Raw genomic sequence first — 13272 nt, forward strand, 5'->3', positions numbered from 1 at the left:
GGAATTTCCGTTTAACGACCCCATGGACCTAAGCAGCCAACGCCGCCACAACCGCAAAGAAAATATGCTATGTTACCGCTGTGGATCCCAAGAACATTTTGTTGCCAAATGCCCAGAACCGGATACCCGCCGCACGCGGCTGCACCAGGCCGGGATCGAACAATCCAGGTCTAGGTCCAGGTCCCCGCGCCAGATGCAAACCAAACTCCCTGAAAACCCCCGCCGCGGTTCGGACGCCAGCCGCTCCAGCAGCCGAAGTTCGAAAAACGGAGCCCGCCTGGGATAAGTCGCCCCCAGGCCGCCAAGGCCGCGCATAGACCGCCGGCGATCCGCATCTCTGCCGCCGCCGTTCACGGGTTCCCCGTTGAAGAGGAATATAACCAACGATCCGACCTGATGATCCTGCCTGCCGAACTGACAGTGGGGGGCCAAAACCTCCCAACCTATGCCCTCACCGATTGCGGTGCGGAAGGAAAATGCTTCCTCGACCAAGGATGGGCCGAAGAACGCCAATTACAAATGTATCCGCTGCGAAACCCATTCGACATCGAAGTATTCGACGGAAGGACCGCCGAAAGTGGGAAGTGCACCCATTATGTCCGAGGACAATTGAGAATCAAGGACCACATCCAGAAAAACGCGCTGTTTTTCGTTACACAGCTAGCCCATTACCCCATTGTGTTAGGAATGCCTTGGCTAAAGCAGCACGACCCAACGATTGGATTCGCGTCACACGTTATTACGTTTGACAGCGACTATTGCCGCCGACACTGCAATATGCCCGACAAACCGGAGAAGGTTAAAGCTTTACACGCCGTACCAAAAAAAAGCCGCCCCCAGTACCAGGCTGACCGACCGCCGTCCCTCCGCGAAATGGATATCGCCCCTATCTCCCTGCAAGCCGCGAGCATGTACGCCCGCCGCCGATCCTGCCGACTGTACGCCGTAACCTTGAAACAGATTGATGAGGTCCTAGCCGCCGACCCCCAAAATAGGAACGGGCCGACCCTGCCCGAAACAATCCGGGAATTCGCGGACGTATTTTCCCCGCAAGAAGCCGAGAAGCTGCCCCCACACCGACCGTCCGACCACCATATCCCGCTTATAGAAGGAAAAACGCCGCCGTTCGGCCCCCTGTACGCCATGTCCCGCGAAGAGCTGATAGCCCTTAAGGAATGGCTGACCGCAGAGTTGAAAAAAGGGTTTATCAGACCCAGTTCGTCATCCGTCGCCTCGCCCGTTTTGTTCGTGAAGAAGCAGGGAGGAGGGTTGAGGTTTTGCGTGGATTACCGCGCGCTGAATAACATTACCGTAAAAGACCGTTACCCGCTGCCGCTAGTCCGAGAGACCCTGAACAACCTGGCCGGCATGAAATTCTTCTCGAAAATCGATATCGTTTCCGCTTTTAACAATATTCGGATTAAAAAGGGGGAAGAATACCTGACGGCATTCCGCACGAGATTCGGCTTATACGAGAGCCTAGTCATGCCTTTCGGGCTAACGGGAGCCCCCGCGACGTTCCAGAGATATATAAACGACTCCCTGCGCGAATACTTAGACGTATTTTGTACAGCCTACCTGGACGACATTTTGATTTATAGCCGCACCCGAACAGAACACGAAGAACATTTGAAACTCGTACTGGAAGCCCTGAGGAAAGCCGGGCTATACGCCAACGCCGCGAAGTGCGAATTCTTCGTGACGGAAACCAAGTTCCTGGGCCTGCTGGTCGGCGTCGAAGGCGTAAAAATGGACCCTGAAAAAATCACCGCTGTCCTGGACTGGCAAACACCCAAAAAGCTTACTGACGTACAAGCATTTTTGGGGTTTGGCAACTTTTACCGGCGCTTTATCCGAGATTTCTCAAAGATCGTAGCCCCTTTGACGAGATTGACCAAGAAAGACGTCGCATTCGAATGGAATAGCGCCTGCGAAACCGCCTTCCGACTGCTGAAGAGAAAGTTTACCGAAGCCCCCGTACTGGCGCACTTCGATTGGGAAAAGGATGTGATCCTGGAGACCGACGCTTCCGATTATGTTTCTGCGGGAATATTGTCACAATACGGCGACGACGGAATACTCCGCCCCGTCGCGTTCTTTTCGAAAAAACACACAGCTACCGAATGCAATTACGAGATTTACGACAAAGAATTGCTAGCCATTATCCGCTGTTTTGAAGAATGGCGCCCGGAACTCGAAGGGACGTCGTCCCCGGTCCAAGTAATTACGGACCACCGCAACCTGGAATATTTCACGACGACGAAAATGCTCAACCGCCGACAAGCCCGATGGGCCGAATTCCTGTCAAGATTTAATTTCCGTATCACCTACCGACCCGGGAAACAAGGAGCGAAGCCCGACGCATTAACCAGGAGGTCAGAGGATATGCCTGAGGAGGGGGATGAACGACTTAAGCACCAAACACAAGTCGTACTGAAAGAACACAATTTACCTGCCCGCCCCACCCGGTTACAACCCATAATCCGCCAAAACAAACCCCTATTGCCAAAACACCTGATAGAGCTACTAGACGCCGGATACGAATCCGACCCGATAACGCAATCTGCCCTAGAAGCGTTGAGGACAGGCGCCGACCGCCACCCCAAGCTGCAATTGGCCGAATGCGAAGAACGATCCGGCTATTTGTATTACCGCAATAGACTGTACGTACCCGATTCGAATAATCTGAAAGCCGAGATCCTGCGCCGCTGCCACGACTCCCCCGTCGCCGGTCACCCCGGCAAAGCAAAAACCTACGACCTGCTGTCCCGAGAATATTACTGGCCCGGAATGCTACATTACGTATCATTATGGGTAAAGAAATGCCAGACCTGCCGCCGAATCAACCCGTCCCGCGAAGGCCACCAGGGCCTCCTGCGACCCCTGCCCACTCCTGAACGCTCATGGCAACACCTGTCGATGGATTTTATCACACATTTGCCGCAAAGCAACGGCCACGACGCCATCCTAGTGGTCGTAGACCGCCTGACTAAGATGAGACACTTCGTCCCTTGTAAAGGGACCTGCAATGCCGAGGACACCGCCAACCTGTACCTACACCACGTATGGAAACTACACGGGTTGCCCCTGACGATAGTTTCGGATAGAGGCACCCAATTCGTGTCGAAGTTTTGGAAACACCTGACAACCCGTTTGAAAATCGACAGCCTGCTATCCACTGCTCACCACCCCGAGACTGACGGACAGACCGAGCGTTTTAACGCGTCCCTGGAACAATATTTGAGAGCTTATGTGGCCTACCTGCAAGATGATTGGGAAAGTTGGCTTCCCCTCGCCGAATTCACAGCCAACTCCCACAAGTCCGAGACCACCGGAACCTCCCCGTTTTACGCGACTTACGGATTCCATCCCCGCATGGGATTCGAGCCGGTACCCCTGAACCAGCCTTTGCCCGCCCAGCGGGATGCCGAAAAGCTAGCCGCCCGAATGGAAGCCATTCTGGAACAAGCCCGCGCCGAAATGACCGCCGCCCAAGCCCGTTACGAAGAACAGGCGAACCGACACCGTACCCCGGCCCGCCGGCTTACCGTCGGCCAATATGTATGGTTAGACGCACGGAACATCCAGACCGCCCGCCCGCAGAAGAAACTGGATTGGAAGAACTTGGGACCCTTCCGAATTTCTGAAGTGATTAGCCCGTACGCCTACCGTTTGGACCTGCCGTCGTCTATGAGAGTACACCCTGTTTTCAATATAAACCGACTAAAACCTGCTGACGTTGAGCCCCTGCCGGGCCAACAACCTGCACCGCCACCCCATTTGGAAGTGGAAGGTGAGAGAGAATACGAAGTCGAAGAGATCCTCGACTCCTTTTGGGAAACCCGCGGCCGAGGAGGCCGCCGGCTGAAATATATCGTCCGTTGGGCTGGATATAGCGAACCCACGACTGAACCTGCCGATTACCTGGAAAACGCTGCTCAATTGGTAAAGAATTTCCACCGTCGATACCCCCATAAGCCCGGGCCCCGGCCGTGACGGAGCTCGGCCTGGAAGGGGGGAATACTGTCACAGACCTGAAGGACAGCCACTGGGCTGTCGCTTAGTCATGACCCCTGTCACGTGAAGGCGCGAGGGCCGAGCGCCTCGCGCGCGTATATCTACGCGAAATCTCTGCAGTCTCCGATATGTAGCTCCTCGAGCTACGTCTTCGTCAACAACCACCTGCTACCCTGTACCTGGAAGACTAGATAGCCAATATACTCTGTCCTGTTACCTGATCGCCCGCACCTACCTGTCCGCCCTGCCTGCCCGTGACAAGTAACGGAATTCCACCATTCCCCACTCCACTTCGGCACTAAATAAAATTGGCTATATACAAATAAAAGTGGGCTTATTACATGCAAAATAATGCATATAATTAACAGGATCTAATGGCCTAGTATTAGAGCTTAACGGGATCCGGCCGTTGCAACGAAAAGAGCCCGGAACGCGTGGTTGGACGACTATAATCGAATGTATATCGGCTACGGGCGTTGCCCTCCCTCCCCTCGTTATATTTAAGGGAAAAAACGTACAACAACAATGGTTTCCCACGGATTTAAACCCTTTCGATAATTAGCAATTTCATGCAACCGAAAACGGGTGGACAAATAACCAAACGGCTATCGAATGGTTAAAAAAGGTGTTTATTCCGTATACCCAACCTTTAACCCCTGAAAAGCGGTTATTAGTTTTGGATGGCCATGGATCACATATAACGGACGAATTTATGCTTCTTTGCTTGCAAAATAATATTCAACTCCTATATTTACCCCCTCATTCGTCACACGTTCTTCAACCATTGGATCTATCGGTTTTTGGGCCGTTAAAAGAAGCTTATCGACGTCAACTTGGATTTGTTAGCCAATTTTGCTGTTCAACAGTTATTGGAAAACGAAATTTCCTACTTTGTTATCGAAAAGCCAGATTAAAAGCATTTATAGCAAAAACCATTCAATCTGGTTGGCGTACAACGGGGTTATGGCCGGTAAACTTGGTTAAACCACTTTTAAGCCCTTTTTTGTTAGAAAATAGCAACGCCAACGTTATAAAAGATAAAAACAACGGTTTGCAAAGGGATAAAACACCGGAAAGCCCAGCCCAAAAAATTAACGACCCGTCTTTACTTATTTGGAAAACCCCTAAAACGACCCGAGATATCCGACTTCAACTGCAAAAACTTTCCCAATCCAACAAAACCAACGCTACTTCACGTCTTTTATTTGCAAAAGTCCAAAAAAGCTTCGAAGCCAAAGATACCCTTTTGGCTAGCGCCCAGCAAAAAATCAGCTTATTGGAAGCACAACTGGAGGCAATACGGCCGGTTAAAAGGAGGAGGGTGGTTCCGGATCCAAACGAGCTTTTGGTTAACAAACAGAACATTATTGGATTGCAGGAAAATGATATAGAAAATTTGGAACCTTTAGCTGATGAAGAAGAGGTTAATGAACCGGAGAAGCGTGAAAACGATTGTATTTTTGTCCGTTGATAATTTTATATTTAAATCAGTTTATAAAAGTAGGCATTTCGTTGTTAGATTTTCAGGGTGCCGAACAGGGGGGGTGCCGAACAGGGGGTACGCAACGTTAATGGGGCTTTGTTAATGTGAGAAACTACCATGCATGCATTGCTCGAAATAACCACGATGCACTGGATCGCTCGGCTGTCAGCGTTCTCATCGTCAGCATCGTTACCTATCACAAGCGCTGCAGCAGTCGTCCGGGGATCGTAGATGATTGGCACAACATTTATTACAACCGACTCAATAGAAGTCGAATTCACCCTCAACTGCCATCTTGCTCCTCCCCACCTGATTCAAAGTGGCAATATTATTCTTATTACAGTAGGATGTCGTGATTTTGGGGGCCTCGCCAGGGAATTGAAATTTATTAAAGGGCAAAAATACTTCTGGAAACAAGCCCCATATGGAACGGCACGGCTTCCCAAGTTCCCAGTTACTTTCACTTCGGTGGTCTCCGAGTTAATATTGGCCAAGATGTGGCAAGGTGGATACCATAATCTCAACTTGACTTGTGATGGCTTTTTTTTGTCAAGTCGATCATCAATCAGCTCGTAATTCAAGCGGGCCATTTAGAAAAAAAAAAAAAAAAAAAAAAAAAAAAAAAAAAACAACAACAAAACCTAGCATTTCATGCGTGCGTGATTAAAGGGAAGGGAAATAAAAATTGAGATTCCAACTGCGTCGTGCATGTAACATATTTGCACCAGGCTTCGCCATCCGCTGATGGGTGTTCCCTTTTTTTTTTTTTTTGTTTTGTCGAGCCGTTTTATTGAGAGTCATAAATCGCCGCCGCAATTTTTTTTTCCTGTTGTCTCTTGCAGCTGAAGCGGGACGGCGGGTGCGTTGGCTTGCTCTTCCGGCTGGGTCGGCGCATTGATGATCTATTCTGTATGGTATTACATGCTCATGACTCCAGGGCCAGCGAGGTCCCAGTCACGCCCACGGCTGTTGTATCCGTCCGGTGATTTTCTGCAGACAAAGGCGAGGAATTGAAATCAAAGTGGGCATCAGTTTTGCATGACGCGTGTGCCAGCTCTGTACCTCAAACAATTGACTGACTGCCTGCACTGTTTGCATTGGCCCTAGACCATAGAGAGGCAATATGACCGAGAGACCTCGCCGCAGTGTGCTTGAGGTTTACATACTGCTTGGGGTCATCTGGGATGGTCAGAGCTTGTTATGCTTGCCGTGTTAAGAGCCTTCAAGTTCGCGTCAGAAAATGGGTTAAACAAACATGAACAAAAAGAGAGATAAGCAAAAAAAAGCACGGTTGCAAATTTTGGATGTGCAGCATTACCGTCCTGTACAGCGGCGAGCCATGCGCCAGCCATTTGGAGCCAATCACTTATTGTAGACACCATCCCTGGCCCGGCGGCGCCACCATTCTGGGATTCATTTGAGCTCCCTGCCCTTGCAGCGGCTGGATTGACGGCTGACCACTGCGGTGTAGGTAGGGGGACCCTAGGTGAGCGGAGGCGGTCTTCTCGGCTCATGGTATCAGGGGGTCGGGGTGTTCGGTCAGGATCAGGATGCGCGGCAACATCAGCGACCGTTGTCTGCCATTCGAATCTTTGCCAACCACAACAGTTTGATGCCTGGTATGCATCAAAAGACCACGCCCCCCCCACCCACCGTACCCTACCAGCGCTTGCGAAGCGCCTTGTAGTAGAGTTGTTTTGTGAGCGCATTAGGTAGGTATGTGATGGGTGATAGCTACAGTAGTCTAAAACAGTAAACAAAACAAAAGCAAAAGAAATTATTGTTCCTCCCCCGACAAGGAAGAAAAGAAAAGGAGAGCGAAAAAGGGAAAAAGAGTCACGAAACGGGCCCTTAAATCCATTGCATCGTTAGTGGAGACGGGATTTTCAGGGCGGTTCCCGGGCCTTGAGTGTCTGTAACTCGGCCGGCCTTAGAAATTCGAACAAAGAGACACCAAAACAAACTGGTCGCCGCTCGTTGCATCGCGGCACCCCTTACATTGCAACAAAAAACCAAGCTAGCACCGTCAATGGTGAGCCATAAGAGGCTTGAAGGCGCTGCGCCTCTGATGTGTTCTTTTGTGTTGTTTGTGTGTGTGTCTCTCTGCTGTCCCTTTTGATGATGCCTGAAAACAGCTGGGCGCTCCAAGGCTTATGGGCCAGTTTTGGCCACCACCTGAAATCCGCCCTGCTCCTGTAAACCTTGCTCACCACCAGAACAAAAAGTTGCTTGCTGGTGCCTCTGCACTCACACTCACTGGCTGGGGCTGCAAGACAAAGAACAAATGTGCGTCCGCGTGTGTCGGGAGTGGGGATGCAGGCTAGCTTGGGTGGTGCGTGCAACTCAATGCGGGCATGTCATGGCAGGGACAAACCGACGAAGCAATTTGCCGCGCATTCGTTTTGTATGAGCACGTCGCACCGCAAAGAAAAAAAAAAAAAAAAAAGCGACCGCTACGCCACGCCCTGACCACAAACGGAGTGTGAGATGGGCAGTCCCATGCAACCCAGGCCAGCGGGCCCGGCTACGTCGTAGTGGTGGCCCTTTTCGAGATTGTGGAGATGGGGTCTCACTCATTAGCCTACCTAGTTCGTGGTGTCTGTCGTCGAAGTGGGTGTGGCTAGGGTGCGGAATTACTAGTAAGATGACTGCCCAGTGCAAAGCAATGCATGCGAAACCCAACCCAGAGCGCGTACCGTACCTGTCTCCATCGACCAAGTTCCCCCGTGACGGCTGGGGACTGTCAAGACGAGCCAGGGCCAAGGCCAGTGAGAGATCCAACTTCCATGGTCACAGTCGATGGAGATCCCCTTTTCCCATGCATGCATGTACTGCTTTGGGTCAGGTCAGTCGTTCCGTTCGGGTCTCATCTCGTCTCTTGTATTTTTTTTTCCTTTCGCTTTTGGTCCACGCCGAATTCGTTCCTGACTTTCACTTCCCCCCCTCTCCTGATGTTCTAGAACAAAAAGATTGAATCCACACGTTTTCTTGCCTATTACCGGCGAACCCACGCTCCTTTTAATTCTCTTTTATTACTTTTTTTCCTACTCCCTCTCTCGTCTCTTTTTTTTTTTGTCTCCTGGACCTGAACGTACCTAGGTGAGGTACTAGCTGGGTATACAACCAAGTTGCCTGCCTTCCGGATCCTGCGTCCATCCTCCCCATCCAGCCGCCCCCTTGCGCCTTCCTCGACCGCTTATGTTGTCAACCTCTCTCTGCTGGAATCCGACCGCCGACTTTTTTTCGTTTATAATATCAACTTAAACGCAACTTATTTGCCTGCACGGCGCATAACCCGGGCCTCCCAGTCTTTTCTGCCGGTTGTAAGACGTACGCTTCTGCTCTTTTGCGTTGCAGCAGCATAAAGCAGCAGCGAATAAGCGGCCAAGGACCCCGACAGTTCACCGATCAAAGAGAGAACAAACACTTTCAGCCCGTCGTTTGTGCCCGGGACCCTCAATTGCATTTTCTCCCTGCCATTGCCACAGCCCTTAATTGGTTTCGGAACTTTGTCTTGTTTTTCTTTCTTGTTCCTTTTTTCCTCTCTTTTTCTTTTCTCTTCCCCCCTCCTGTCTCCTTCTCTATTGTTTCGGGTCGCCAAAATTTAGAACTAGATCTCAAGAGTCTCTTCGGTGGACAGTTCTTTCTTTGTCTTTATACTTTCTCGACGCTCCTTCCAGGAACCAAATTCTTTGGTATTGGTCTTGTCCTTTGGCCTCAACGGACATCGACACCCACACAAATATCACCGACGACGTTCCCGGTCAGCCGTTGACGCGAACCGACCGATTCAGGAGATCCGAAACCTACTGGAATCACCCAATAAGAAAAGAAGAGGAGGGAATCTTGCTGCCTGCCTGGGCTGCTGGTTACAGCGCCATTTCGAACTCTGTGCCTGGGCTCTCTATTGCTTTGGTCCGACGACTTTGGGAAAACGTAGCGGGGGTGTTAAGGAAGAAAAACAAAAAGCAGAAAATTTCTCAAGGGCAGATTGACCGACGACAACCCCGATTGGCGGTTCCTTTCATTGGCTTGCTGCGTTGCCGTCGGTGGCCCTGTTTTCTAGCTGCGTCTAGCCAACTACGGAACGGTATGTATTCCAATATGCGGAATTGCACGCACACAACAACACACCGCATAAAGCATACAACCACAGCATCCCTCTCCTTGTTATGTTTTTTTGCACATGGCACACAATGCTGGTATACAACCGGCAGCATTCGCTGGCTGCGTGAACCCATTGGACAGGCGCTGTGTGGGTTACCTTTGCCAATGGCATTATATGCAGATACCCGAGCATAGGCAAACCTCAGGTATTGCTCACGGGATAGCTTTGCCTTTTGGCCACCCCCTCCCCAGTGGCACTCGAGCCCCGACGTCTGTTTGCTGCCTCATTTTCCCTTGTCCCCTGGAAAGACTGTAGCCCTTGCCTTTTTTTTTATAGTGCTAACATGCCTTGCTTTGTTTTTAGCAGCCCTTTTTGTCAGCCATTCCTGTCTTTATCGACTTTGTCTTTGAAGCACCTAGCCGCAAGCAGACGGCTGACTGCCAGATTTTGGGTCGACTCGACATCAACCGAACTGCTCAGAATCTTATGTGCGTTTTCTTCTGTTGTCTGCATCATCGCTAGCAGCTCGAGAAAATAAATTTGCCTAGCATTTGCTCGGGCCATATAATTCATCGCCGCCATCTCTTCATCCAAGTTGGCTGTGCCGGTGAAGCTTTACAGTTCTCGCTAGACAGGAGCAACATTTTAGACACATGGGCAGGATGACTGAGCAAGGGGCTGGGGGAATGGACAGTGGGTTCATGGGTCATGCTCGTACCAAATCCGACGCAGATGCCGTTCCACCAAAAGACACCGCCGTCGATTCCAGGGGGAAAACCACGAGCGAAGACGATACCGAGTTCGCCCCAGCAGTGACATCCGACCAGGTTCCCCGGAGAGCGGATGAGAGACACGAGTCGGCTGCCCCTAAGGGGATGCTGTCATCCACAGTAGCGCGCAACCCGTCCAGCAGTTCAACCCGATCCGAGTCACCATTAACAAGAGGAAACTCTTCAAGTCAAACAAATGGCCCAATAGATTTCTCAAGGTCAGCGCCAAGCGGGCCTTTAGAACCGCCAGTGACCAAAACCACGCTGAGCGAGCTGGATGTCAACAAAATTATCCACAACCCGAAGCTCAGACACGACATAAACTTCGATCCCGAGCTACACTTTAGGCCAAACCTAGACGGTGAAAAGGGGAGGAGAAAACAGCAAAAGGCCGACCAATTCTGGGCTAGCTTGAAGGAGCAACTGACACTTTTCGTAACGGATCGCGAGACTTTTTTGTCCAGGTACGGCGAGGATGCACAGTGGTGTCTGCCGCGACTGCTCAAGGCAGTAAAGGACATTATTCAAACACTGGTTCCATCTCGGGACCGCCGCTACCTGAGCGAAGGCCTAAATGTCGAGCTGCTGATCCAACAGTTCAATAGGGGTGTAGCCGATCTGGAGAAGCTGGCTTCCTGGCTGTCGTCGGTTCTCAAGCTTCACTGCGCCCCTATGAGGGACGAATGGGTCGATGAGATGTACCGCGAGCTCAGCAATGGCAATCGCAACAACGACATCAACGAGCTCGTTAAGGGCATGCGAAGCCTCTTGAGCGTGCTGGAAGCCATGAAGCTTGATGTGGCGAACCACCAGATTCGATGCTTGCGACCGATGTTGATCGAGGACACGGTGAACTTCCAGCAGCGTCTCTTCTATAAGAAGCTTCAGGCGCGTAAGTTGCCGGTCGACGCCGCCAAGCGCTGGTACAGCAGGTCCGCTCGGGAACACTCCGGTGTTGCCACGCACTCCGAAGCTCTCCATAGCCTTGGGGACATGGCCACCTTCTTCTACGGTCTTTCGAACTTGGTCCTTCCGTCTAGCTCCACCCCTACGGTCCCTGATACTTTTGTATTCGACGAGGACCGCATCCTGAAGCTGAGGTCTGATGCCGCAGACGCCATATGCGTTGACATTTGCATGAGGCAATATGAGGATCTGGAGCAGGTTTCGCAGATGATGCCACCATCTATGAGCAACGCGCAGCCGCCGACGCTGGTACCTGCCTACATACTGGAGGAAGAGACAGTGCGTTCCAACCGATCATCAGTCGATTTTGATTTCAACACACCTCCGACGTCGTCGTCAAGACTTAGCTGGCAATCTGGGTCAAGCCCGTGCCTCTCCAACACGCCATCACCTCGTAATTCCGGCTGCATGTTCCCTCAAGTCGCTCCCACCAGCGCCGCCGACTCACGCGCAAAGTCAGCGAAGCTTTATTCAACCCTGGTCGACCTGTTGCAAACTGCCCCATCGATGCCCACGCCGCAGCAACGGTGGCAAAGCCTGGTTCCCGATGTCGCAATCCAGATCATGCGATTCGTCAATGCGCCGCAAGACCTCTTGCCTCTCATTGAACGTCGCTTGGAGGACTCGCTTGCCGATTTCAACAGCGATAAGTTTTTGGACGCGCAGCACAGCTTCCATTCACGCCTGTTCAGCGAGTTAGCCGGTAAGGTGCGCGAGTTTAAGAGCCTTTCGGGCTTGAGCCTTTTCACAGCAGCTACCAACAGCCGCGTCACGAACCCGGGCGGTCGTTCCCAAGGCGCCAGTCAGTTCCTTCAGGTTGATCGCTCCCGGCAGGCCACGGCTGAGGAGCATGGCCTGGAGGATATGGCCACGCGCATGGCACACATCGGACTTCTTCACTGGCGGGTGTGGTCAGAACTCGTTTACCGTGAAGTCGACGTCGAGGGCGATGAGTCGATGGAGATGTCTGACGCTTAGTGCGAAAGTCTACCAGCTCCCTTCACTCTGGCTTCCCTTCATGTCGCATAAACCACTACCCTACAGCACACTCGTCTACTCCTAAATTGGCCTTTACAAATGCATATCTCGGCGGGATTCACTTATGTTTCCGCCACTCTATCTCCTTTTAATAATCAAGAATACCCCTGGGAATCGCCCAAGCAGGCTTCCCTGTAATTCGTCTACATTCGCATCACTGATATCAACTCCTGTATTCCCCGCCTCTTTGAGCAGGCGGAGAACATTATTGTGTGGGCCGCCTATTTCCAGGCCACAGTACACAACATTATCTGGATTGTTCTACCTTGTTTGTCTTTTTTTTTTGGATTTGGGTTGCTCTTTTTTGTTTCTCCTCACCATTAGAGGGGGCGCTGGAGTTCAGGCGAGTTTCTTTTGGAACTATTCGCACATAGACATGGTTTGATGCGCATTAGTAGCAATGCTTATTATGGCAAAGGCGTCTTTTTGTTTTGTTCTGCTGTCAAATCAAATTATTGCTAGTCACAGTCAATTTAACTGTCTTCACTGGTCCTCGTCAAATGTCTCTTGACGGTACCTGTTACATTTCATCATGTTGGATATCGCCCCTATGAGTTCTGCAATCCTACTACAGTCTGGGAGTTTTCGGTTTGGTGGGCGATTCCATTAGGTGTCTATTTTTTATGGACCGTGTACATGTCCGAAGGGTAACACAGCAGCAGGAAGCTTTGCCTTTCGGGCAGGCATTCAAATACAACCAGCTCATAAAACAAAGCCCCGGAAACCCGGGATTGGTTCCTGTCTAACCAGTTTGTTGACTGCTTTTCATGGAACTTATGTTCTGCTGTGTCAGGCACTTGGGCCTGAAGGAGAAGTAGCTTGTTGGCTGTATGTATCCGTGAATCTTTACTCTGGGTCAAGGGCGTAGGCTGCAGGTCGGTCTTGTAACC

General features: G+C 51.1%; 1 protein-coding gene across 1 annotated transcript; it reads left to right on the forward strand.

Moving 5' to 3' along the window:
• The first annotated feature begins 8182 nt into the window (after nt 1–8182).
• On the forward strand, nt 8183–12909 carry MGG_12111 (uncharacterized protein). Its single transcript, XM_003719863.1, has 2 exons — nt 8183–9590; nt 9972–12909. The coding sequence occupies exon 2, from the start codon at nt 10262–10264 to the stop codon at nt 12320–12322; it is 2061 nt and encodes a 686-aa protein (XP_003719911.1). The 5' UTR covers nt 8183–9590; nt 9972–10261; the 3' UTR covers nt 12323–12909.
• Nucleotides 12910–13272: the final 363 nt, after the last annotated feature.

Source organism: Pyricularia oryzae, chromosome 6 (genome assembly GCF_000002495.2).
Source record: "Pyricularia oryzae 70-15 chromosome 6, whole genome shotgun sequence".
NCBI classification, from domain to species: domain Eukaryota; kingdom Fungi; phylum Ascomycota; class Sordariomycetes; order Magnaporthales; family Pyriculariaceae; genus Pyricularia; species Pyricularia oryzae.

What these genes read in the sequence shown, in the direction of transcription:
- MGG_12111 (XM_003719863.1), top strand. Translation starts at nt 10,262, where the DNA reads ATGGGCAGGATGACTGAGCAAGGGGCTGGGGGAATGGACAGTGGGTTC.